Source organism: Conger conger, chromosome 6, assembly GCF_963514075.1.
Source record: "Conger conger chromosome 6, fConCon1.1, whole genome shotgun sequence".
Lineage (NCBI taxonomy): Eukaryota > Metazoa > Chordata > Actinopteri > Anguilliformes > Congridae > Conger > Conger conger.
In genome coordinates this window covers 35,855,293-35,881,383 of record NC_083765.1, presented here as the reverse complement: position 1 = coordinate 35,881,383, position 26,091 = coordinate 35,855,293, and the positions used below count along the sequence as shown (strand labels likewise).

The 26,091-nt window shown below is 46.1% G+C and overlaps 1 protein-coding gene across 1 annotated transcript in view; it reads right to left on the bottom strand.

Annotated features, from left to right (window-relative positions):
* lonp2 (lon peptidase 2, peroxisomal) overlaps positions 1-25,841 on the bottom strand; it is a 31,241-nt gene extending 5,400 nt beyond the window's left edge. Inside the window, exons 1-12 of the mRNA XM_061246872.1 lie at positions 25,534-25,841; positions 23,899-24,154; positions 22,588-22,719; positions 20,160-20,282; positions 19,731-19,894; positions 16,795-16,889; positions 14,195-14,453; positions 10,876-11,017; positions 8,139-8,289; positions 7,554-7,680; positions 7,174-7,322; positions 3,978-4,111 (exon numbers count right to left, since the gene is read on the bottom strand). Coding sequence (XP_061102856.1) covers positions 3,978-4,111; positions 7,174-7,322; positions 7,554-7,680; positions 8,139-8,289; positions 10,876-11,017; positions 14,195-14,453; positions 16,795-16,889; positions 19,731-19,894; positions 20,160-20,282; positions 22,588-22,719; positions 23,899-24,154; positions 25,534-25,766 — 1,965 coding nt within the window. The 5' untranslated portion in view covers positions 25,767-25,841. The remainder of the gene's footprint in view (positions 1-3,977; positions 4,112-7,173; positions 7,323-7,553; positions 7,681-8,138; positions 8,290-10,875; positions 11,018-14,194; positions 14,454-16,794; positions 16,890-19,730; positions 19,895-20,159; positions 20,283-22,587; positions 22,720-23,898; positions 24,155-25,533) is intronic.
* Between the last annotated feature and the right edge of the window lie 250 nt (positions 25,842-26,091).

Here is a 26,091-nt window from a genome sequence, read left to right as displayed (position 1 = left end):
TTTGCAAATCTGGATCTAATACATAATTTTTTTGGATTCAAAACTTTACTTTACCGAGTTTGAGTCCGGTGTAATGGAGCACATACTGGTCCTCGTGGTTGGCTCAATAGCACCAGGCAAGATCAATCGATCAATCACAGAAAAGCATCTGAATCCAAATACCCAGGGGCGACATTGGCTCAGGTGGTGAGAGCGGTCACCTGGCAGTCTGAGGGTTGCCCCACTGGGCTATGTTGAGGTGTCCCTGAGCAAGACACCTAACCCCTAAAAAAGCTCCTGATGAGCTGGTTGGTGCCTTGCATGGCAGCCAATCGCCATTGGTGTGTGAGTGCGTGTATGAACGGGTGAACAAGAAGCATCAATTGTACAGCGCTCTGGATTAAGGCGCTATATAAATGCCAACCATTTACCATTTTACTATTTAGGTCTGCTCTGACAGCCATGTAATTGTAAGGGTTATGGTAGTTGGCGAGCTCTAGCATGGGTAAGCAGGATCCATCCATCCATTATCTGAACCCGCTTATCCTCAACGGGGGTCGCAGGGGGGCTGGTGCCTATCCCAGCATACATTGGGCGAAAGGCAGGAATACACCCTGGACAGGTCGCCAGTCCATCGCAGGGCACACACACCATTCACTCACACACTCATACCTACGGGCAATTTAGACTCTCCAATCAGCCTAACATGCATGTCTTTGGACTGTGGGAGGAAACCGGAGTACCCGGAGGAAACCCACGCAGACACGGGGAGAACATGCAAACTCCGCACAGAGAGGCCCCGGCCGACGGGGATTCGAACCCAGGACCTCCTTGCTGTGAGGCGGCAGTGCTACCCACTGCACCATCCGTGTCGCCTACGGTAAGCAGGATATTTATAATTTTCTTAATTAATTATACAATGTATTTGCCTGGCTAATTTGATACCAGAAGCTGCTGCAGAGGACAGCACATGTTTCAGTGTGTAGTCTGGTGGAGGAGTAAAGCAGGGCTGGTGCATGCAGCAGTTCAGAACAAGTCAGATAACTGGACCAAATCACAGCAGACACAGTCCACGCCCTCTAGCGATGTATGACACAGGTCCCAAAACCGTGAGTGAAAGGGAGGGAGGGAGAGAGAGCGAGTGAGCGGGAGAGAGAAAGAAAGAGAAAGAGAAAAGAGGGTAGGGGCTGTATCCCAAGCCCGTTAATGCTCTGCCCTAACATAGCCCCCAGACCCACTGAACAGTAGAGAATGTGTTTTCCTTTGCATTGCATCTTGTCACAAAACTGTTTTTGGTTGAAGCATTTTCCATACACGTCCTTGCTCTATGTCAGCGCGTTCTCTGCACTGCCACAGGCGATGATGTCATTTTACCAGGGAATTCGAAAGGGAGGAAAACACACCCGGGGACACCAGCCCCACACTACAGAACAGCCTGCCCCACACTACAGAACAGCCTGCCCCACACTACAGAACAGCCTGCCCCACACTACAGAACAGCCTGCCCTACACTACAGAACAGCCTGCCCCACACTACAGAACAGCCCGCTCCAGACTCCAGAACAGCCCGCTCCACACTTATGAACCATGCACTCTGTTGCAGCTCACTAACACTGAGGGGCTACTGCCGCAACACGTCTGTGTCAGGCAGAGAGAGAGAGAGAGTTTGAGTCTGAAAGGAAACTTCAGGGGGAGACAGCTGAGGGCAGCCAAGAAACACAGACCTTCCCTACCTCCGTCTGTAACACACCCGAGGAGAGAGGGAGTGGGGAAAGAGAAAGAAGAGGGAGGGAGTGACAGAAACCCAGGAAGCAAGAGGAGGGGGGGGAGAAGAAGGGAGAGGAGGAAAAATAGAGATGAAAGGCAATGAGGGAGTGTTGAATCTGTCAGCCCTTTAAATAAAAAAGATCAAACAAAATTCCAAACATTGCCAAAAGGGAAATTCTACCTCCATCAAGGCCTAATCGGCTAATCGGATTGTGAATGGCACAATTAATCAATGGCTCTTATTTAGCCATCAGCTTTTAAATTTAGCTTGAGGTCGCTTTAGGCATATGCTAACTAACAAAGATGAATACTTCGTTCAAAAATACGTATTTTAATTAACTTTCCTGTTGATAAAATAAATAGATAAATAAATAAAAATTCCAATGTCCATTTTTTCGCTGCGAATACTAGGTTATTCTACAACGGATAAGTCCGATCCATTGGTCAGTTTGCGTTCCAGCCGTGCCAATATCCACGATATACGCACGGCTAAATGGAATGTTCACACATCTTTTTAAATTAACGGTGCTCTGCAAACACGGAGTATCTACTTTGTAATCGAAATGACGTAACGTTGACGTTATCATCATCTTGCCGCAATCCTACCAAAGTAAAATAAAATTAGTGAGTTTAAAGAGTCCTTTGATTTGGAAAGGAGTAGGAACGAAAAAAATACAACTTAGGCAGCATCCTCGGATCGAAATACCAGCAAGACCACCAAACACCGGCGAAGCAAATGATGAGTTATTTCAATAACTGCACGTTATCTGGCAGTGTCCTGGTAAACGTTTTTGAAAAAATAAAATAAAAAATTGTTTCTGCCTGTCGTCTGGTGTAATGTAAGCTAGCTAACGTTAATTCAGTGGCGATACATTATTGCAATAGCGTTGCTTAGCTAAGGTTAGTGCAATGGGGATACGTTATTCCAACTAACGTTAGCTAACCTTAGTACCGTTGCTTCGATAGTGGAGTGGGGGATACCTTATTGCAAGCTAACGTTCAACAATACCATTGCTTAGCAACCAATACACTACTGTTCAGCGGAAGAATACATTTACCATAAAACATAGTTCCATTACAAATACATAAATTTTAAGTTTTTGTTTTTTTTGTGAAATTTTGAAAGATAAATGGCCAATGGCGTTTCAACTTCAGCGCGTTCACAGAGAAAGGGTGGGATAAGCAGTGTTGTGGTTTGAGCGTGTTTGTTGCTGCAATTCCTCTCTTGACCGTTAGAAGTCCGAAATTACCTATTGTACCTTTAACATCAGCTAAACTCTAGTTATTGACAGGGGGTTAAGTTGTGGCAGTGTAAGTGGATGTTTATAGTTACATAGCAACGTTTCTTTCAAACTAATGGGAAACATTTTAAAACCGCATTATTTTAATGATTCATCCAGACGGTGCAGATAGCGATGGCTAAACACTAATTTAATTTAGTTACGAAGGGTCTTGATATATTCTGCGGATGTGCACATGTATAACTATAATAAAATAATAAAATAGCCGCTATTGTTCACTTTAGTAAGCGGTAATGCCTACAAGTCAGAGCATTCCGAGTCAGCACACACATGCGATGATGAAACCAACAAATCAACAATTAAATTAGTTGGTAAATAACTTGGTCATGAATTTATACTATTCGTTACACTCCTAGTCCCAATGAAATTATCTGCATGAATTTGACCAATTATTTAATAATGCCTTTATATATTTTCAAAAAGATACCTAGTGATACATTATTTGACACTAGCATATTATATTAGGATAACTATGATTTGTCCATTTACATAAACAAGAAAACATACACTGACAATAAGCAGTGTAATTACTTTTACACTTTTAATGATTGTTGAATGCTGTTCATAATAATATATAATATTATATAATATAATAGAAATCAATTATTCCCCAGACACCTTTACTGTAGAGCAGTACTGTACAGTACTTACACACCTGTGACTATCAACAGGAGCAGATGGTGGAATCCAGTAATTCCGCTCTAACACTGTACAGGACTGAAACTGAGCTGCAATGTAAATGCAAGCAGGTAGAATGTGGAAGAGGGTGGTCTCATTTAGATTCAAAGCCACATTGTACCCACCCCCATTTCTTCACTCTGCATGAAGGAGACGGAGGGGTGGAGGGGTGTCTGCACCCCACCCCATCCACAGCACCCCACCTACAATACCCTACCCCATTCACAGTACCTCACCCCATCCACAGCTCACCTCCATCTCAAAGAGGGGTGGGCCCAGGATGTCCTTGAGGGCGTGGCGGTCCAGCACGATGGGCATCTCAGGGGGCAGGGCCAAATCAGCAGAGTCCCCCAGAGTCTCCGCCCCTCCGGCTTCCTGCTCATGGACTGACGAGAAGACGCAGAGAAAATGTTCATTTAAGGGATAGCAAGCAGGCAATTATATACAGTGCATTACAGTAATTTAGCTGACACTTTTAATCCAAAGCAACTTTTGATTAGACCAAGCAGGGGACAATCCTCCCTGGAGCAATGTGGGGTTAAGGGCCTTGGCTCAAGGGCCCAACAGCTGTGTGGATGTTATCGTGGCTCCACTGGGGCTTGAACCACCAACCTTCTGGGTCCCAATCATGCACCTTAGTCACTAGAATATTTCACTTGACTATTGACATCTTATTTTATTTGAATCTTTAACTTATTTGAATTGGTATTATGTCTGTTGTGCTGACTGCCAGTTTTTTCCCCACTCTGCCAATAGAACACTGTCAATAACTGAATCAAGAGAGATGAATACACAAACAAACCTATTACAGACAGACCTATAATTTTGCTACCTGCTACAGCTGTTGCAGAATCAGCAGAAAAACCCTGCGGTTGTAATACGGTACATTGTAACGTCGTATCAGTTCCAGTCCAGAAAGCAGCAGTGGAAACAGGGCTGGGTAACGTGGAGAGGTATGGGAGGGGGAAAATGAGGAGGGAGGGAAGGGGGTAATGGGGGATGGAGAGGAGAGAAAGAGCCCAGCTGCTGGTCCTGCTTGTATAAACGAACCCCACAGATGGCTGAGAGGGACGCGGGGGACTCATCTGTAAGAGGGACTCCGTTCCCCCTCAGCACCTGCCTGATGATCATGGCTCCCCTCGGCATTGTGGGTGGGGTGGGGGGGGTTATGGGCGGGAGGACACCTGCCTCTCCGAACGCCCTTCTGAATCCACGGCCTGGCTGCTTTCGGGAGACACCCTGCAGCCATGCCAGTGACTGCCCACGGGTCACGTGACCCCTGACAGCCAATCACACATGGAGCGAGGGAGGGGGGTGTGGTCACCCGTGACAGAGGGAGCATTGACGCCCAGTGACACAGGAGCCTTCAGCGGCACCAACAAGTCAGGGCGAAAAGGCGTGGGAGGAAGGCGAGAGTGAGAGAGAGGGAGGAAGGCAAGAGCGAGAGAGAGGGAGGAAGGCAAGCGAGAGAGGGAGGGAGGAAGGCAAGCGAGAGAGGGAGGGAGGAAGGTGGGAGAGAGAGAGGGAGGAAGGCAAGCGAGAGAGGGAGGGAGGAAGGTGGGAGAGAGAGAGGGAGGAAGGCGAGAGAAAGAGAGAGGGAGAGAGAGGGAGAGGGAGGAAGGTGAGAGAGAGAGAGGGAGAGATAAGGGGAGAGAGAGAGGGAGAGGGAGAAACCGAGTGGGGGACGCACAGAAAGACACAAAGAGAGAATGGCGGAGACACGGACACAGAAATTAATACAAGGAGCCGGGACAAAGAGAAAGTGGGAGAGAGAGAGAGAGAATAAAAAATAAACACTATATTGCTTTGTTTGACAGTCGTCAGGACTTTATCGGCAGCTGTGATTTATAGTGTGCAGTTTTATTTCCCCCACAGAAACAGGGAGAGAGAGTGAAAGGAGCACACAAGACAGATGTATCTGGGCTCTAATCTGTGTTAGTTTCCCCAGGACAGAACTCTAGCAGAACTTCAGACTGTGTGTTCCCTACACAGAGGAATTTGGAAAAGGGTGGTTTTCCTGCTACGGCCGACATTCTTATTAATAAAAAATGATCTCAAATTCCACATCGCGGGCCCAGCCAAGACTTCAGAGCCCCCTGCTCACCCACGACTGCAGAATGGGAGAGTGGGAAGGAGACGGGAATGGGAGGAAGAACAGAATAAGAGAGGGAGGGAGAAGCCAATTACAGAAAGTAGAGTGGGGAGAGGAAAGGAATGAGAAGACAGAAGGGGCAAGAGAGGGAAAAAAAGAGGAATGGGGGAAGAGAAAAAGGATTGTTTGGGAAAGGTGTGGAGGACAGTCTTCTGGTGTAACAGCCGTCACATGACCCACAGCAGCTGAGAGAGCAGTTAACCCCATCCCCCCGCCCCACTGCCCTCCCCCTGCTTTGTGCTACATTCCCAATAATGTCGCCGTTACCTGGCAACAGCGCTGTAAGCCACACCCCCTTTAGTGGGGGAACCGAGAGAAAGCAGGTGGGGGGGAGGAGTCACATGACCTCAGATCTAGCACCATAGCGGCACCATAATCGACCCCTCCCCTCCCGTTACACAACCGCTCAGCGCTGCGGCAGCTGGTGGGGTGGGGGGGTATGGAAGGGGTATGTTTGCTTGTACTCCTCTGGTGTACCTTGTGTGTCCTGACAGTACTCAGAAAAAGAGGCTGGTATGCCTGAACACATCTCACGGGTGAGTGTTGGGGAGGCAGAGGTTGGTGTTTATTTGTGTGTATGTGTGTGTGTGTGTGTGTGTGTGTGTGTGTGTGTGTGTGTGTTTATAGGTCCAGGGGTCAGAAAGTCCAGCCATGTGTTTCTTCCACCCAGCTGATCCTGGGTGAAGAATTGTGCAATTAGCAAATCCAAATGATTGGACCAAAATACTGGGGAGGACTTTCTGAACCTGGAATCTCCCCTTGTTTGTTTGTTTGTGTGTGTGTGTGTGTGTGTGTGTGTGTGTGTGTGTGCGCGCGTGTGTGTGCATGCAAACCTGTGTTTTTTCCCCACCAGTCAAACGGGACTATGACCAGGGCACCGGACTGGCTTTCAGAGTGCTGGGCCTGGGTGCCCGCTTTGGGTCACTTTGTGGTTCAAATTTCTTCTGTCTGCAGCAGAATAATGGCAGATCCAAGTTTGACAGTGGTCATAGTTCTAGTGTAGTATGCATCAGAACTAGCCTGCTGTTTCAAGTCAATGCCTTTCAAGGACTTTGCTCCTAACTTGCAGTACACTTTTTGTAGTGTACAAGCTAGTGCCATGAAACTCCATGTTTATGAAGCTAGTGCCATGAAAGTCCGTTTTTGGAGGACTGCACATGTTTTCAAAATCAGGTTTGAACTGACCAGTGGGGTCCAAACTTGGACCAAATTTCCATTGGCTTTGGGTGGACCACAGGCCAAGGGTCCAGCCCAATCAACCTGGCTCGTTCCACCCCGGCCCACACTGCATCTCACCTCCAACCTCGCCCCCGGTGTGGGAGGGGTCAGGTGGCAGGGCGTCGGGTTTGGCCGCCTTGTGCCCCTCTGCCACTTTCACGGCCACCGCCCGACAGATTGCCCCAAACTTCCTCTCCAGCGACCGCACGCCTGCCTCACGTGTGTACCTGGATGGCCAGACAAACAAGCTTATTTCTCCTTCAACTTGACTGTGCATTTTTATAATATTCCTTTTGTTAATGTACAGAATGTGTATGATCTGTGTGTACTGAGTGAGTGTGTACTGAGTGAGTGGGTGTGTGTGTGTGTACTGAGTGAGTGTGCACTGAGTGAGTGGGTGTGTGTGTGTGTGTGTGTGTGTACTGAGTGAGTGTGTACTGAGTGAGAGAATACTGTACCTGCTGATGATGTCCTTGGTACTGTCCTGGGGTATCTGCAGCTGCTGGGGAGAGAGGCCATGCTGTTCCAGCTGGTGGGGGATCAAGTGACGATGAGCGATCTCTACCTTCTCCTCCTGGGTATACCCTACACACACAGACACAGACACAGACACAGACACAGACACAGACACAGACACAGACACACAGACACACAGACACAGACACACAGACACACAGACACACAGACACACAGACACACAGACACACAGACACACACACACACACACACACAGACAGACACACACACACACACACAGACACAATATCCACATATTACAAACATGCACTCATTGTATGAACAATATACACATACAAAACATAGATGACATTCATATGGGCACACAGTGGTCTATGTGTATTGATCATAAGGTTCAGTTACCGCCTGAAATAGCTTTTCAATCATGTTATTCATATTGAAATTCACATTAATTACAATTACTCCATTCACAAATTAATTACTGCTCAATCTATAGCTAGGCACAATCTCAATTACACTGCTTGCACATAGGCAGCACCCATGCCCTTTGACCTTTGACCCCTGACCTGGCACTTGCAGCACCTCCATTCTGTCCAGCAGGGCAGGGGGTATGGTTGCCGTGGTGTTCGCCGTGGCAATGAACAGAACTTGGGAGAGGTCAAAGGCCACATTGAGGTAATGATCAGTGAAGCTGTGGTTCTGTTCAGGATCCAGAACCTGGTGCAAACACAGACACAGCCCAGATAAGAGACAGCCTGGCTTTTCTGTGAAAAATGCACGCACACCGTGAACACACACAAACGGGATCTGTCTATGCCATGAGGTCACCTTCCATTTTAAAGTAAGAGTAGTTACTTTAAGTGTAATACTGGGGGGGAAATACACTTCATAGTCTTGTAATATGACTTGAGAGAAAGAAAAATAAGATCTTAAGTAGAAAAGATGAGCTTGTTTAAAATTGATGTTTGCTTGACAAGTGACATTTTCTTATTCCATGGGCAAATCTTGAAATTAGTCAAACTCATTGGCAATATTTCCTTTTTTTTTTTTAGCAAAAAAGTTAAATAATATAATAGTCTTAACATAAAACTGAAATACTTCTTTTTGGGCGTTTGCAGTGTAATAAAAGTAATAAATGTTTGACGCTACAATGAAAGCACAAGGCTACAAACCAATTTTATAGCAGTGAAAGAAAACAAATATAGATTAGTAAGGGAGAAAGTGGACTCTAATCGGCTCCTGTCCTCCCATTCCTTCCTTCCTTCCTTCCTCGCTCCCTCCCAAAACTGAAAGGAAGCCCCCCCCAAACTACATTCAAAGGTTGGTGGGAACAGGAAGTGCTTGTCTGAACCCCAACAATCAACCAGGGAAATGGACTTCCTCACTGTCCGAGCCCAAGACACGGTGTGTTACTGCAGGAGTAAAACAGCAGTGACACTGAGACGCAAAGCAGAGGGGGAAAGAGCCAAAAAGAAAAGATGACAGAGAGAAAGTAAATAGGGAGAAAAGGAGTAAGGGTTGGAAATGCAGATGAATGGGCACATTCATAGAAAGAAGAAGGAGGAGAGAAAGACAAGAGGGCAGTGAAAATGAGTCGGGAGATAGAGGGGGGAGTTATAGGGAGTAAGAAAGAAAAAGAGGGAAGAACAGGGTGAAAGAGAGTAATGGGAAGACAGCGGGAAAGGAATGGAAAAGGTGGGACAGAAAGAAAGAGTGAAAGCGAGAGGGAGAGTGAAAGAGAGGTGGGCAGAACCGTAACTGATAACACAATGCACCTCCACAGATCTGCAGAGAAGATTCTCTCAGGCTGCGTCATGGCAGAAGCACACACGCACACTGATAAGAGGATTTAAAGCCAAGAAATGACAAACAGCGCTAACCCGCCGGACAGGGGTGTGTGCGTGTCTGCGTGTTTGTTTCTGAGAGACACATTATGCGTGAGATTACACAACTGTGCCAGTATGCCTTTGTTTTTATTTATGTGCGCATAGTGGGCGTGTGTGCCTATCTGTCTGAGAGGGGCTACACAAGCGTGCTTTTATATGACCGTTTGCATACGCGTCTGGGTGGGCATGTTTTCATTCGGCTGTTTGTATGTGTGCCACTGTGTTCGCTTTTGCTACTGTGTGTGCACGCTTGCCTTTTTGTGTGTGCTCCTGTTTTTGCATTTGTGGGTATATTATATATATATATAAAATGTAAATGTAAATATATGTGTTTGTAAGGACATGTGCAAGTATATATTTCAACAGTGTTTACTGAATTCAAAATGAAAAAATATATAGCATCGTACAGGTATTACAGGTGGCATAAGAAATATACTCATATCAACTAAAGCCAGATCTCTATACTTTATGTGAGCAACAATATCTCAGGATGTCAAAAAGATAATAAACAAAACAAATATGAAAAGTGCCCTAGAACAGAATAAAGTGTGGAGGTGTGCTGATAAACATAAGGGTAGTAATGTGAGTTTGTATCTGTGTTTTGGTAGCCCGTGTGTGGTATCTGAGCTCTAGGAGTGGGATGTAGGTGGAGGGCTGATTTATCTGCGTTCCTGTCGCCACGGTGCTGAAGGACCACACAGCCGCTCGCCTGCCCTCTGCCCACAACCCCTCTCACCCCGCCCAAATACACTTCAGTACCTCCCACTCCCACACACGGGCACACACACATCCGCACCGATACAAACACGCACACATACAACCACGCACACATATGCACAAACACAACCACGCACACATGGGGTTCAATATTGTATATCGGATCTTAAGTTTATCAGCACTCATACTTTATTCCATATTCCGGGTTACTTTTCATATTTGTTGTGTTTATTATCCATTTGGCATCCTGAAATATTATGAATAAACCGCACACCCAACTGAACCTCCACAGCAACCAGCACTGTTTTATCTGCTACTGCCTTTAATCATCCCCCGGACCCCTAATCCCCTGCTGTGTGGGGGGGGGCAGGAGGGCACACGCTTATGGGAAAGAGGTGAAATGCACAGCCTGCTGAAAACTGGGGCGGAGGGGGTGAGAGGAAGAGCGGATGGCCCAGAGTTCAGAGCGCCGAACCCCACCCAGCCCCGCTCCGTCCTGCCCCTCCCCTCCCCTCCCCTGGAGACATCAGCCAGACTTCCTTATGTGTGTGCTTTTAAAATCAATCCCAGCCTTCGCTTTTTCAACAGCACTGGTATTTTACGTATTTTGTTACATTGTTCACATTTGCGTCAGATGAGTTTGGCCCGCATTATTTAAAGGGCTTTATTGGTCAACACTTTCCCCTGCAGTTCTCCTCACCTCCAGCAGGGCGGCAGCAGGGTCTCCCTGCAGACTCTTTCCCAGCTTGTCCACCTCGTCCAGGAGAAACACGGGGTTGTTCACCCCCACCGTCTTCAGACCGTTAATGATGCGACCGGGCATGCTCCCCACGTAGGTCCGCCTGGAGAGAGAGAAAGAGAGAGAGAGAAAGAGAGAGAGAGAGAGAGAGAGAGAGAGAGAGAGAGAGAGAGAGAGAGAGAGAGAGAGAGAGAGAAAGGGGGGAGAGATAGAGAGGGTGAGATGGGGAGAGGGAGAGAAAGAGGGGGAGAGATGGAGAGGGTGAGATGAGGAGAGTAAGAGAGGACAAAGAGGAGAGCACAGAATGAAAAATATGAAAGGAAAAGAGAATGGAAAGTATAAGAAACCAAGAGGAGAGAGGGAAGAAAGACACAGAAGAGGGAGAGCAGAAAATACAGAGAGGAAGGGAGAGAGGGAAGAAATGAGAAAAACAAATAAGTGAGGAGAGAAAGCAAGAGAAAGATTGGGTGAAAATGAAAGGATCGTGGATGGGGAGAAAGTACAGAGGAGGAGAATGGGTTGTTTAAACTAGGACTCCTGTATGAATCAGCACAATGCGTGCGCTAACTGAGCCAATATGACATCTCATCCTACACAGCTGTGGCCTGAATTCAGCAGGGCCATATGAAACAGAGTCCCTCCATAATTACAGAGCGAAAGGTGAGCATCACTCAGGAGGTTATCCTGCTGCCTTACACTGAGTGTCAGTCACATAGAGTACTGCAGAGAAACACTCCATCAAAACTCAGCCTCGCTCTCCCTTTCATTCACTCACTTACTTACACTATAGACACCAATAACTCACATACGCTCACACACACACTATATACACCACTAGCTCACACACACTGTATACACCACTAACTCACGCACGGACACAGAACTCATATATACATGAACGTGGGGCGACATGGCTCAGGCAGTAAGAGCAGTCGTCTGGCAGTCGCAGGGTTGCCGGTTCGATCCCCCGCCCGGGCTGTGTCAAAGTGTCCCTGAGCAAGACACCTAACCCCAAAATGCTCCTGACGAGCTGGTCGGCGCCTTACATGGCAGCCAATCGCCGTTGGTGTGTGAGTGTGTGTATGAATGGGTGAACATCAATTGTACAGCACTTTGGATAAAGGCGCTATATAAATGCCAACCATTTACCATGAACCTGTAGATAGGGCACATGACAATTAAAAAACCCAAACATCCCAGACACACAGACACCATTTCACAAACAGAAGCACAGCAGACAGACACATGATTATGTAGAACACGCAGGACGGAGAGAGGGGGATTGGGGGGGCTCAACCTGCCCAAACCTGCTCATCAAGCGGCCATCACCCCGCATGTCCACTGGCAACAGGAAGTATCAGAAATGACATCATGGAGAGTGACTCATAGTTTCTTTTTTTCTCAGTTTATTCTCATATTTCAGTGATAACTTACACCCCCACTACTGCAGACCCCAGAGAGGGTTTAGAGAGGGGCTAATGAGGTTCTCACACCGGCATGGCCTACACACACACACACACACACTCGCACACTCACACACTCACACACTCACACACTCACACACTCACACGATCACACACTCACACGATCACACGATCACACGATCACACGATCACACGCATGTAGACACAGACGCACACAGGGATGCAGACAGTAGGAGTAATTACAACAGCCCCTCTCTGCCAGGCTAATCCTCAGATTAAGGTCTAACTGCACATTATCTGCCTCCTGGCCTTCCGATAGGCCCTAAGCAATTAAATCCCACCCACTCACACCCCACACCTGGACTAAGTATTAGACCCATATCCTGCTCCCCACACTCCGTGAGTGAGAGTGTGAGTGTGTGTGTGTGTGTGTGTGTGTGTGTGTGTGAGTGTGTGAGTGTGTGAGTGTATGTGTGTGAGTGTGTGTGTGTGTGTGTGAGTGTGTGAGTGTGTGAGTGTATGTGTGTGAGTGTGTGTGTGTGTGTGTGTGTGTGTGTGTGTGTGTGTGTGTGTGTGTGTGAGAGTGTGGTGTGTGTGTGTGTGTGAGTGTATGTGTGTGAGTGTGTGTGTACCGTTTGGTGATAAAGTACCAGTAGCAGCCCAACCCCTCCTCCTCCCACAGCTCTGCGTAATGATCAGGGCTGGCGTTCCAAAACTTTGTCCTGGGGCGTCCCCCGCTACGCCGGTTCTTGCTCCAATCACTATTGTAATTACTGAAGTGTAACATCACTTAATCATTTTTAATTAGACGGGTTTAACGAAGCGGGATTTGCAGCCTTAATGGCACATTCAGACCGAACGGCCAACAGTGGGCGACCTTGTCTCCTGAAACTAAACCATTTGCAGAGAATTACGAGTTCAAAGAAAACTGCAATGACCCAAACTTTAATTGTGTTAAATCTGCTCAGGCTGAATATTATGGAACTAAAACACATTCATAACAATCTTAATTAATCAAGAGATCGATTGTATTGAACATCCCCGGGAGCAGAGCTTGCACTCCCTGTTAAGGGAACTGGGTTTGTATCGTATCTCAGACACATTTCCTAGCTGGTATGCTGCCCTTGCAAGCTAAGGAACATAGCGTCAGTTGGTTCAGTAAAATATACGAATGTACAAATGGACTGTATGCAAACAAAATGGAAGCCGTGTACAAGTCTCTTTAGATAAAAGCATTTAGTTGATGTGTAAATGTAACATAACCCAGGCATGAGGGAGTTCAGTGGGATTTCTGTGTCTCAGAGCTCACCAGCATTGGCGATTGCACAGAATAAAACAAAAGCCCATCTGCACAACGTACAACCCACCAAGCCGTAATGGATATTTAATAATCACTTAGTGCACAGATTGGGCACAATGCCGCCCATACCCAAAAATAAAAGTGCCGGAAAAGAAAAAGGAAATAATAGATTTTGCATAATGAAGCAATGCAGCAAGCTCTAAAAAACACAATTTTATGGAAATGTGCAGAGCGGTCTCTGATAAATGTAGCTGTACCCTCCACGTACACACGCACGCACCCCACACAACACATACGCGCACACACAACTCACACGCACACAGTGCACACGCACACAGTGCACACACACACAGTGCACACACACACAGTGCACACACACACAGTGCACACACACACAGTGCACACACACACAGTGCACACACACACAGTGCACACACACACACACAACCCACCCAGACCACATCACACACACACACACACACATAAAGGACACGCACGCACGCACACACCACACACACTCCACACACCCACCCCCCCAGAACACCCACACACAAACCTGTGGCCCCGGATGTCGGACTGGTCGCAGACCCCTCCCAGCGCGATGCGGTGGAACTCGCGGCCCAGGGTTCGGGCGATGGAGCGGCCCACGCTGGTCTTGCCCACGCCGGGGGGCCCCACGAAGCACAGGATGGGGCCCTTGAGGGCCCTCTTCAACTGCCGCACCGCCAGGTACTCCAGCACACGCCGCTTCAGCTTCTCCATGGCGTAGTGGTCACTGTCCAGCAGCACACGGGCTGCACGGATGTCCAGGCAGTCTGCGGCCAGACAGACAGACACGCAGACACGCAGACAGACATGCAGACAGAGACACACAGACACGCAGACAGACACGCAGAAAGACAGACACACAGACAGACACGCAGATGCAGACAGACACGCAGACATGCAGACAGACACACAGACAGACACACAGACAGACAGACACGCAGACATGCAGACAGACACACAGACAGACACACAGACAGACACGCAGACAGACACACAGACACACAGACAGACAGACAGACAGACAGACACGCACACAGACACGCAGACACACAGACAGACAGACAGACACGCAGACACGCAGACAGACACGCAGACAGACACGCACAGACACGCAGACGCAGACAGACACGCAGACATGCAGACAGACACACAGACAGACACACAGACAGACACGCAGACAGACACACAGACACACAGACAGACAGACACGCACACAGACACGCAGACACACAGACAGACAGACAGACAGACACGCAGACACGCAGACAGACACGCACAGACACGCAGACGCAGACAGACACGCAGACAGACAGACCGACAGACAGACAGAGACAGATGGACAGACAGATAGACAGACAGAGGTCAACAGTTCAAATTCACTCAATTCTGGATTTCACCAACTGCCAATGAGGTTTAACTGGATTTAAACTAAACACTGAACTGAGTGAATTGTAACTGAAAAGGCAGTAACCATACAAGACACTGCGTTTGTGTTTCACTACATAAGAACTGCACACTGTGGACCCCGTCCCTCACATGGGTGTGAACAGTGAATAATGCACTATAGTGTTGTTCCAGTGGCCATGAAAATCCTTGAATGCCGGTTTCACAACTTTCCACAAGGACAAAAAAGTTCAAAGGATGGCGTCACTCCTACGAAATTTGGTGCGTCTATAGTTTCACATATAAAAAAAAACAAAAAAAACAACAATCTTAACTGCGGTATAATCACATGACCACATATGCAGTTTGTGTGTCATTTAAAACAATGACGAGTGAATATAACGGTGTATTTGCGCTTTTAGCTTGAAAGACCCACCGCAGTGCCTGCTGGGCATAGGCTCAGAGGCATAAACACAAACACTGCAGATAAGAGTGCAGGTGGAAACGAGCGTTATCTTTAATTTCACACCAGCAAAAGACAAACAAAACCTGACAGAGGAGTGTGCACTGGGCACGCAAGCACGCACGCACACACACAGACATATATATGCAAGTGCCCGGTACTCCAGCAAACAAACAGTTGATCACTATGTGGTTAAAGCGCAGACTTTCAGCATTGAGGGTTTTTATCTCCATATTGGGCGAATTACAGCCCTTCTTAGACATAGCATGTTACCGGCTTAGAGTCAGGCGTGTTACCTGTTTAGAGTCAGGCGTGTTACCTGTTTCAGTCCGTCATGGTACCTGAAGCAGCTGGACTACTAAAAGAGCTGAGCACCTGTCAGCCCCAATGCGTGTATGATATTTTTTGCTAGTTTTGTTTGACTAGATAAGCTGTTTATTGTTCATATATTTGGGTTGTGTGGTATAAAACAGATTTTAGATATAAATATAATCCAGAAATCAGTTTCATAAAATAGCCTCTAGTCCTTATCTTTGTAGTACTGTTAGCAGTTAAAAATTGTACTTCCCTCTCGGGTCTTTCAGCGCACTAGTCCCTGGATATGGGTATGCACTTTGCATTTTGTTGTACGTCAAACTGGATAAGAGCGTCTGCCAAATGCCATTAATGTAATGTAATGTAATGCATAAACATGAGAGAGTGTGTGTGTGTGTGTATATATATGTATGTGTATTTACATGGGTGGAGTGAAGTAGTGGGCCACCATAAATGTCATGGACTTGGTTTCAATATTAAAGCAGCAACTCCACCCTTTCTTTCCAGGCCTGTGGTAACACACTGGTATTGGGACAAGAAAGAAAAACGCGGTGCAGTGCTCCCCCTGGTGGCTATGGGCTGTAATATCATTACAAATTGCAAACAGGTACTCCAGGAACAAAAGAAAATGGGAGATATCAAATACTTATGGATACAGAAATTATTTGTGCAGAGGAAAAACTAAAAGACGGGTCGCCCTGCACACACGTGACCGTTCACACCCGGCCGTTTACACACAGCCACATTCACACGTTCACGCACCTACGTTCACACACACCCACGTTCACATGCAACCACCCCACCTCAAGGGGGTGCCCGGACCTTCCACTCTATACCCCATTAGCTTCGCCTCTGCCATCAGGGCCTATCGCTAAAAGAATACACAGCCAATGCAGCTCAACGTGTGCATGCGTGTGTGTGTGAGCATGTGCACACAGATGTGATACCTGTGGTAGACTTGCTCCAGGGAAGTTCCACCATCAGCTCCACGTAGTTTCGGGTGAGAGCGTACTCCGGCATTGACTGAGGCATCTTCTTCAGTCTGCCCAGAGAGACAGAAAAGTCCGCTGTTAGCCAAATTATCCTGGTCAGGAGGTGGTTTTTCCACACAGAACTGTTCCTGGATAGTTCTGTGGGAGTTGCCCGTTCAGGCACAGGTCTCCTATACAGAGACGGTTAACACCTACCTGTTCCAGATAGATTAGGCAAGGTAGGATGTCAACCCTCCGAAGCAATGCCGGACAAATATTAACATTACGTTAGTTTGTCTTTAAAACGGGCAGATATTTTGCTGAATAATAGTTTTGGCAGAGATAAAAAACCAACAGAGTTTAACAGTGATATATTGCAGAATTACCGTGCAATTTTTAGCCAATACAGTAGCGTTTTATTAAATGAATTATTAAATGAAAAGTTGAAATGTGTGTGTGTGTGTGTGTGTGTGTGTGTGTGTGTGTGTGTGTGTATATATATATATATACACACACATATACACATACACATATATATACACACACAGCGGGTAAAATAAGTATTGAACACGTCACCATTTTTCTCAGTAAATATATTTCTAAAGGTGCTACTGACATGGAATTTTCACCAGATGTCGGTAACAACCCATGCAACCCACACATGCAAAGACATCAAACCTTAGATGTCCATAAATTATGTGTAATAAAATGGAATGATTAGTTAAATTTATTTAATACTTCGTACAAAAGCCTTTGTTGGTAATAACAGCTTCAAGACACCTCCTGTATGAAGAAACCAGTTGCATGCATTGCTCAGGTGTGATTTTGACCCATTCTTCCACACAAACAGTCTTCAAATCTTGAAGGTTCCGTGGGCCTCTTCTATGAACTCTAATCGTTAGTTCTTTCCATAGATTTTCTACTGGATTCAAGTCAGGTGATTGGCTGGGCCATTCTAGCAGCTTTATTTTCTTTCTCTGAAACCAAGTGAGAGTTTCCTTGGCTGTGTGTTTGGGATCATTGTCTTGGTGAAATGTCCACCCTCGTTTCATCTTCATCATCGTGGTAGATGGCAGCAGATTTTTATCAAGAATGTCTTGGTACATTTTTCCATTCATCCTTCCTTCAATTACATGAAGTTTGCCAGTGCCGTATGCTGAAAAACAGCCCCACACCATGATGTTCCCACCTCCAAACTTGTTGGTATGGTGTTTTTGGGGTGATGTGCTGTGCCATTTGACCTCCAAACATGGTGTGTATTATGGCATCCAAAGAGTTCAATTTTGGTCTCATCTGACCAGACTATATACTCCCAGTATTTCACAGGCTTGTCTAAATGTTGTGCAGCAAACTTTAAACAAGCTTCAACATGTTTTTTCTTCAGCAATGGAGTCTTGAGCGTGGAGCGTGCATACAGGCCATGGCTGTTGAGTGCGTTACTTATTGTTTTCTTTGAAACAATTGTACCTGCTAATTCCAGGTCTTTCTGAAGCTCTCCACAAGTGGTCCTTGGCTCTTGGACAACTCTTCTGATAATTCTTTTGACTCCTCTGTCAGAAATCTTGCGAGGAGCACCTGGTCGTGGCCGGTTTATGGTAAAATGATGTTGTTTCAACTTCCGGATTATGGCCCCAACAGTGCTCACTGGAACATTCAGAAGTTTAGATATCCTTCTGTAACCAATGCCATTAGTATGTTTTGCAACAATAAGGTTGCGAAGGTCTTGAGAGAGTTCTTTGCTTTTACCCATCATGAGATGCTTCTTGTGTGACACCTTGGCAATGAGACACCTTTTCATAAGCCATCAGTTGGGACCGAACCAGCTGATATTAATTTGCACTGACAAGGGGCAGGATTGCTTTCTGATTACTGATAGATTTCAGCTGTTGTCTTGGCTTTTGGTGCCTTTTTGCACCTCCATTTCTTCATGTGTTCAATACTTTTTCCCTGTGTCATTCCGTTTTATTACACATAACTTAATTTATGGACATCTAAGGTTTGATTTCTTTGCATGTGTGGCCTGCATGGGTTGTTACCGACATCTGGTGAAAATTTCATGTCAGTAGCACCTTTAGAAATATATTTACTGAGAAAAATGGTGACGTGTTCAATACTTATTTTACCCGCTGTACATATATATACACATACACACTATGAAGTGAGCAGTAAAGAGTTAAATAAAAAAATTAAATTAAATCTTTCTCTTTATTGTCCTGCAGTTCTATTACTCCAACCATATTGGAGAACTTGCCACAGTTCTGCTGTAGACTTTGGCTGTCTCACGTACTTCTATTCCAGACAGCCTTGATCAAGTTATCATCTAGTTATCATCAAGTTATCAAAAGTTGTCCATTACTGAATGTTACTATATTTAACAAAATACTCCAAAATAACCTCTAACATTTCATTTTTTCTTCTTTTTTTTAATGCAGGAAAAAAAAACAAAAATGAACAAGACCACAAAATGAAAAAAGTAAAAGACCAAATTTATATAAAAAATCTAGGGTGCCCAAGACCTTTGAACCCAAATAGCTAACGCTAGATAAACAATGGACACAAGGCCTCTCAGTTAAAAAACGTTTAGGAAGAGCGGTTGTTGGAAAAAGCTAATGATAAATAAAGATAAAGTTAAATAGCCAATCAGGCAATTTAAAGTTTGCCGGGTGTCGCAATGAAAAGCGTGTCGTGGCACGATATGCGCTACTTTGTAAAGAAACCAAAACTTTGTAAAGAGAAGCCCTAAATCTTTGTAAATTTAGAATGTAGAATTCATATCTCACCTCAGAAAATGCATCGACTTTCATTTTGGAGATATTTGGCCCTAAAAACTCAACTGACACACAGACGTACGGACAGGGTCTGAGAGACAGACAGACAGACGGACGGACGGACGGACGGACGGACAGACGTACCGTTTCAGCTCCTTGAGGCACACGCGTAAGGCCGGCTCCGGCATGTTGGCCGCTCTGACCTTCCTCTCCAGCAGGGCTGTGTCGTCACCATCCTCTTCCTCACCATCCTCCTCCAGGGAGAACGGTCGCCCTGGAAACACCCCGCCCCTCCGCACTGCCAGCACCTGGGAGAGAGTGGGAATGAGGGAAAACGTCAGAGGTGGAGAACATACAGAAGCAAGAGGGAGAAGAGATAGGGATGGAGGGTGGGAAAGACAAACAGACGGAGAGTAGGGAGGGACAGAGAGAATTACAAAGATATTTACGCCAAGATTTAGCAAATGCAGAGGCACTTAAGTGTTCAGATTTCTCCACATCATGAACGTCTAACTTTATGCAACACGTGACCCGATCACACAGACAGGTCAAAGGTCACATGGAGGGATGTACCTTCTTATCATCGTCTGGCCTGGGCTTCCTGGTCTTCTGGAGCAGTTTGAGGCCTTCGATCTGCCTTGTCAACAGCGGAAGAGTCTTCTTGAAGCGTTCCTCCAGGCCCACAGCATCCAAAACCTGGAAATAAGAAAATATACCGTAACACAACTCACTCACACGCACACAATCATAATCAGTCACACAAATTCAACATAGTGTCAACTCACTCACACACACACACACACACACACACACACACACACACACACAAAATCATAATCAGTCACACAAATTCAACATAGTGTACCAACATACCTGTAAGACAACTCGCTTACAAACACACACATTCATGCACACAATCGTAATCACTCGCACAAATTCAACACACTGTACCAACAAACACGTAACCCAACTCACTCACGCATACATTCATGCACACAATCATCACTCGCACAAATTCAACATAGTGCTCCAACATACAGTACTGTGCAAAAGTTTTAGGCAGGTGTGAAAAAATGCTGTAAAATAATAATGCTTTCAAAAATAGAAATGTTAATAGTTTATTTTTATCAATTAACAAAATGCATGAACAGAACAATTGAATGAACAGAAGAAAAATCTAAATCAAATCAATAGTTGGTGTGACCACCCTTTGCCTTCAAAACAGCATCAATTCTTCTAGGTACACTTGCAGTTTTTGAAGGAACTTGGCAGGTGAGTTGTTCCAAACATCTTGGAGAGCTAGCAACAGTTCTTCTGTGGATTTAGGCAGCCTCAAATGCTTCTGTCTCTTCATGTAATCCCAGACAGACTCAATGATGTTGAGATTAGGGCTCTATGGGGGCCATAACATCACTTCCAGGACTCCTTGTTCTTCTTGAACGCTGAAGAGAATTCTTTATGACATTGGCTGTATGTTTGGGGTCGTTGTCCTGCCGCAGAATACATTTGGGGCCAATCAGATGCCTCCCTGATGGTATTGCATGATGGATAAGTATCTGCCTATACTTCTCAGCATTCCGACCAACTCCCAACTCCATTTGCAGAAATGCAGCCCCAAACTTGCAAGGAACCTCCACCATGCTTCACTGTTCCCTGCAGACACTCATTCTTGTACCGCTCTCCAGCCCTTCGGCGAACAAACTGCCGTCTGCTACAGCCAAATATTTCACATTTTGACTCATCAATCCAGAGAACCTGCTGCCATTTTTCTGCACCCCGGTTCCTGTGTTTTCGTGCATAGTTAAGTCGCTTGGCCTTGTTTCTACATCGGAGGTATGGCTTTTTGGCCGCAATTCTTCCATGAGGACCATTTCCGACCAGACTTCTCTGCACAGTAGGTGGGTGTACCTGAGTCCTACTGGTTACTGCCAATCCTGAGCTGATGGTACTGTTGGACATCTTCCGATTGCAAAGGGAGGTAAGCATGATGTGTCTTTCATCTGCTGCACTAAGTTTCCTTGGCTGACCACTGCGTCTACAGTCCTCAACGTTGCCCGTTTCTTTGTGCTTCTTCAACAGAGCTTGGACAGCACATCTGGAAACCCCTGTTTGCCTTAAAATTTCTGCCTCGGAGAAACCTTGCTGATGCAGTATAAGTACCTTGTGTCTCGTTGCTGAGCTCAGTCTTTCCATGGTGTATGACTTCTGACATTAAACTGTCTTCAGCAACCTCACTTTGGAAGCAGAGCTTGGCTGTTCCTCACCCAGTTTTAACCCTCTAACACAGCTGTTTCTGTTTCAGTTAATGATTGTGTTTCAACCTACATATTAAACTGATGATCATTAGCTCCTGTTTGGTATAATTAGTTAATCGCACACCTGACTATTTGCCTACAAAATCCCTGACTTTGTGTACCTAGAAGAATTGATGCTGGTTTGAAGGCAAAGGGTGGTCAGACCAAATATTGATTTGATTTAAATTTTTCTGTTCACTCACTTTGCATTTAGTTAATTTATAAAAATAAACTATTAACATTTCTATTTTTGAAAGCATTCTTACTTTACAGCATTTTTTCACACCTGCCTTTTGCACAGTACTGTAGCTATAACACAACTCACTCACACACACACATATACATACATACAATCATAATCACTCACACAAATTCAACACACTGTACCAACAAACCCGTAACCAAACTCACTCTCTCTCACACACACACACACACACACACACACACACACACACACACACATACAATCATCTCTCACAAATTCAACATACTGTACCAACATACCTGTAACACAACTCACTCACACACACATTCAAGCACACAATCATCTCTCACAAATTCAACATACTGTACCAACATACCTGTAACAGAACTCACTCACACACACATTCATGCCCACAATCATCACTCTCACAAATTCAACACACTGTACCAACATACCGGTAACGCTCACACTAAAACTCACACATTTGAGTGCAGTTCTGTACCTGAAGTTTCTCCTTGTTGGACGTGCGGATCATGGCAGCCAGGATATCTGGCAGAGTCTCTTTTGGGAGACTGTCCAGCAGCCGTCGTAACTTAGCAACAACAGGGACAGACATGTCCAACATGCTCAGGAGCTGAGAAAGGGGAAGCAACAGGCAGGAAAAGGGAGAGACAAGTACAGCATGTCACAGAGTGATTCAAACTGAATGGACACAGAGCCACACTACACTGCCATACAGCAAGAGAGAGGTATTGGTGAAAAACGCAATCGCCCACAGGGTACACAGACAATATGCTCAATACACAAAGGGATTGGTCTGCAGCAGGTTTGAAACTGGGGCCTTTGCCGGTTTCTCAGCACAGAATGAAGTACAGTTTAGCCCAGTTTAGGTCTCCAGCTAAGGAAATTAATCATACTCCTAGCGCTACTCCGGGGTGACCTCATATTCCAACATTCCAGCTGGAGATGTTCACTTGTGATGGGTTCAGTTTAGTTCTGTGCGCATAGTTAAGGATTTACGTACGTCAAGGCTCAGGGTATTTCAGCCTGGCAATATGACCAGTACATTGAGAGTTGCTGCACTGCAAACTTGTTTCAGTGACCTTCCTGCTGAGCTGGCGTGACATTCAATAAACACACACGGGCACACACACACACATAGGGGCGTGCACACACACAGGGGCGCACACAGGGACACAGGGGCACACGCACACGCACACACACACACACACACACACAGAGGGGTGCGGACACACACGTGCGCGCACATATACATACACACACACACGGGGGCGCGCAAACACAGACACACACACACACACACAGGGGTGCGCACAGACACAGGGGCACACACATACACACACACACACACGGGCGCGCACACAGGCACACACACAAACACACACACACACACACACGGGTGCGCACATGTACACACACGCACACGGGCACACACACGGGCGCACACACACACACACACACACACACACGGGCACACACACGGGCACACACACGGGCACACACACACACACACACACACACACAGGCCACACACACACACACACACACACACACACACACACACACACACAGACACAGACACAGACACAGACACACACACACTCACACACGGGCATGCACACAGACACACACACACACACACACACACACACACACACACACAGGCACACACACAGACACACGCACACGCACTCACACACGGGCACGCACACGCACACGCACAAGCACACACACACACATACACACACACTCACACACGCACACACGCACACTCACACTCACACCCGGGCACCTGCACTGCGGCCTGGTAGAACCTCTGTGACAGCTCCCCGAGCTCCCCGCCTGCATCAGCGGCGACCGCGTCGGCCGCGTCTGCGCTGGCGTACTGCTCCAGGTTGTCCAGCTGCTCCACCTCGCCCACGGGGAACGGCCGCTCCTTCAGCAGCTGCGTCACGCGGAAACGGCACAGCCCCGTGATCAGCAGCGTGTAGTGAGGCTTCGGCCAGTTACTGCCCACCACCTGCACCGCCAGCCCCGCCGTGCCGATCCTAGCGAGAGAAAAAGAGGATTAAAACACTATATTACCCATTAACAAAGCAGGTATTCTATATTCTATACTCTTCAAGGGTTCTGAATTTCTGTATGTTTACACTAGAACTCAGAACTGTACTGTCCTCTCAGGTCCACTTTTGCACTGTTTGATTTGCACTTTGTTGTAAGTCGCTCTGGATAAGAGCGTCTGCTAATTGCGACGTAATGTAATGTAATGTAATGTAATGTAATGTAATATTCAAACAGGATATTCTGCTCCATATAGGATATCCCTATGAGATCCATATTTTTGCTCACCTGGCCTGGACATAATGTCAGTTAATTTTATGATTTGACCTCATAAATACAGGAACAATCATGGACAGAGACTGCAATGGCAATCCCAACATACACAAACATTATCATTATTATTACTTTGTTTGATAATAACAATAGCAATAATATGTGTATGAGCACATTTAATAGTCAGCGTGTTTCTTTGGTGAGATGTTGCCTTGCTCGGCACTGTTCTGAGCATTGCATGAGACATGTAGTTCATGCAGATCTTATCCTCTTTCTTTCATAAATGATACTACCCTGATGTGTGGCAAAAAAATATGTCAAAGTAGCTTTACCCACTATGGGAGGCACAGAACAGGGACTGTGCAGACAGTGCAATTTATTTCCGCAAACCACACAAAAAGATGGGTAAACAACGGGGAAATACATATGCGCCCATGACTATGGAAGACTGAATAGGGGCATGTATGCCTGCTTCAAAACGGTTATTCTGCAACAACTTCAAATATGGACTCTAGTTAACATTACATTACATTATTGGCATTTGGCAGACGCTCTTATCCAGAGCGACGTACAACGAAGTGCATACCCATAACCAGGGATAAGTGCGCTGAAAGAGTGCACACAGCCATGCACACAAGGCTAAAGTCCGCCTGGCCCGAAAGATCTTTCCAGAAAGCAAAAGGCAATTTCCGCAAAGCATGGTACTAATAAAATGCGACACATAGCTGGCTAATGCAATATCAGAAGGATTTTACTTGATCTGAACTGTAAAGATTAATCAGTTACCGGTTACAAAGTTATATAAATTAGCAAACTAGCCTCATGCTAAAATCGTGCAAACTAAGCAAGAAGCGGTCTGATACAGAAGTAAATTTAGGCAGCCAACTTCACTACAATTATTTGTTTTGTGAAGCATTTTACTCAAGAGCCAGCAAATTACTTAGCTAGCAAATGTATATTCGAATGCTACAATGTTACACAACGTTTCACCAGAGAATGAACATGATTGCTGGCTATCATTAGCAAAAATGACAGCGACAGCTTTATGGGTTGATGTTGATGTTGACGAGACATTACTTAAGTAGCCATCTACCTGTGCAAGGTTGGGAGATCGTCGGTATCGTGCTCGGGATCTCGAGTGTTGGGGATCACCCCGATGATGGTGCTTTTCAAGGAGGTCCCCTTCAGAAGCCTGCTCTTAACTAGCTGCATGTTCCTTGCTGTGTCCACACTAATCCGCATCGTGGAGCCTGGTAAAAGGACCCCTTCGTGGGTTAAGAGCAGAGGCAGTCGGCTCGGGATTCGAATACCGCTGTTGGATGTCATGTTTGACGTTTTGAAGTTTTCTAAACGATGAAGTTTACGTCCGTTTCATCTCAGTCAACCAGCTGATTAGCAAAAATAAGTGCAAAGTACGGATCCCTACTAGGAACAAACACCCCTTTCTGCGTATTCCATCAGGAGCCCCCTTGTGGCTAAATGTGCATGTGCACAACTTACCAGTCTCTCCTGGCGGCATTCTCTTCCGCTGTCAATGCCGCCAAAGCAAAGTAAAGCAAAATACTATCAAACACAAATTCAGAACTCTACTTCTAACCCCCAGAAACTGTTCTCTATTTTTTCCTCTCTCCTCAATGCACCGCCTCCTCCA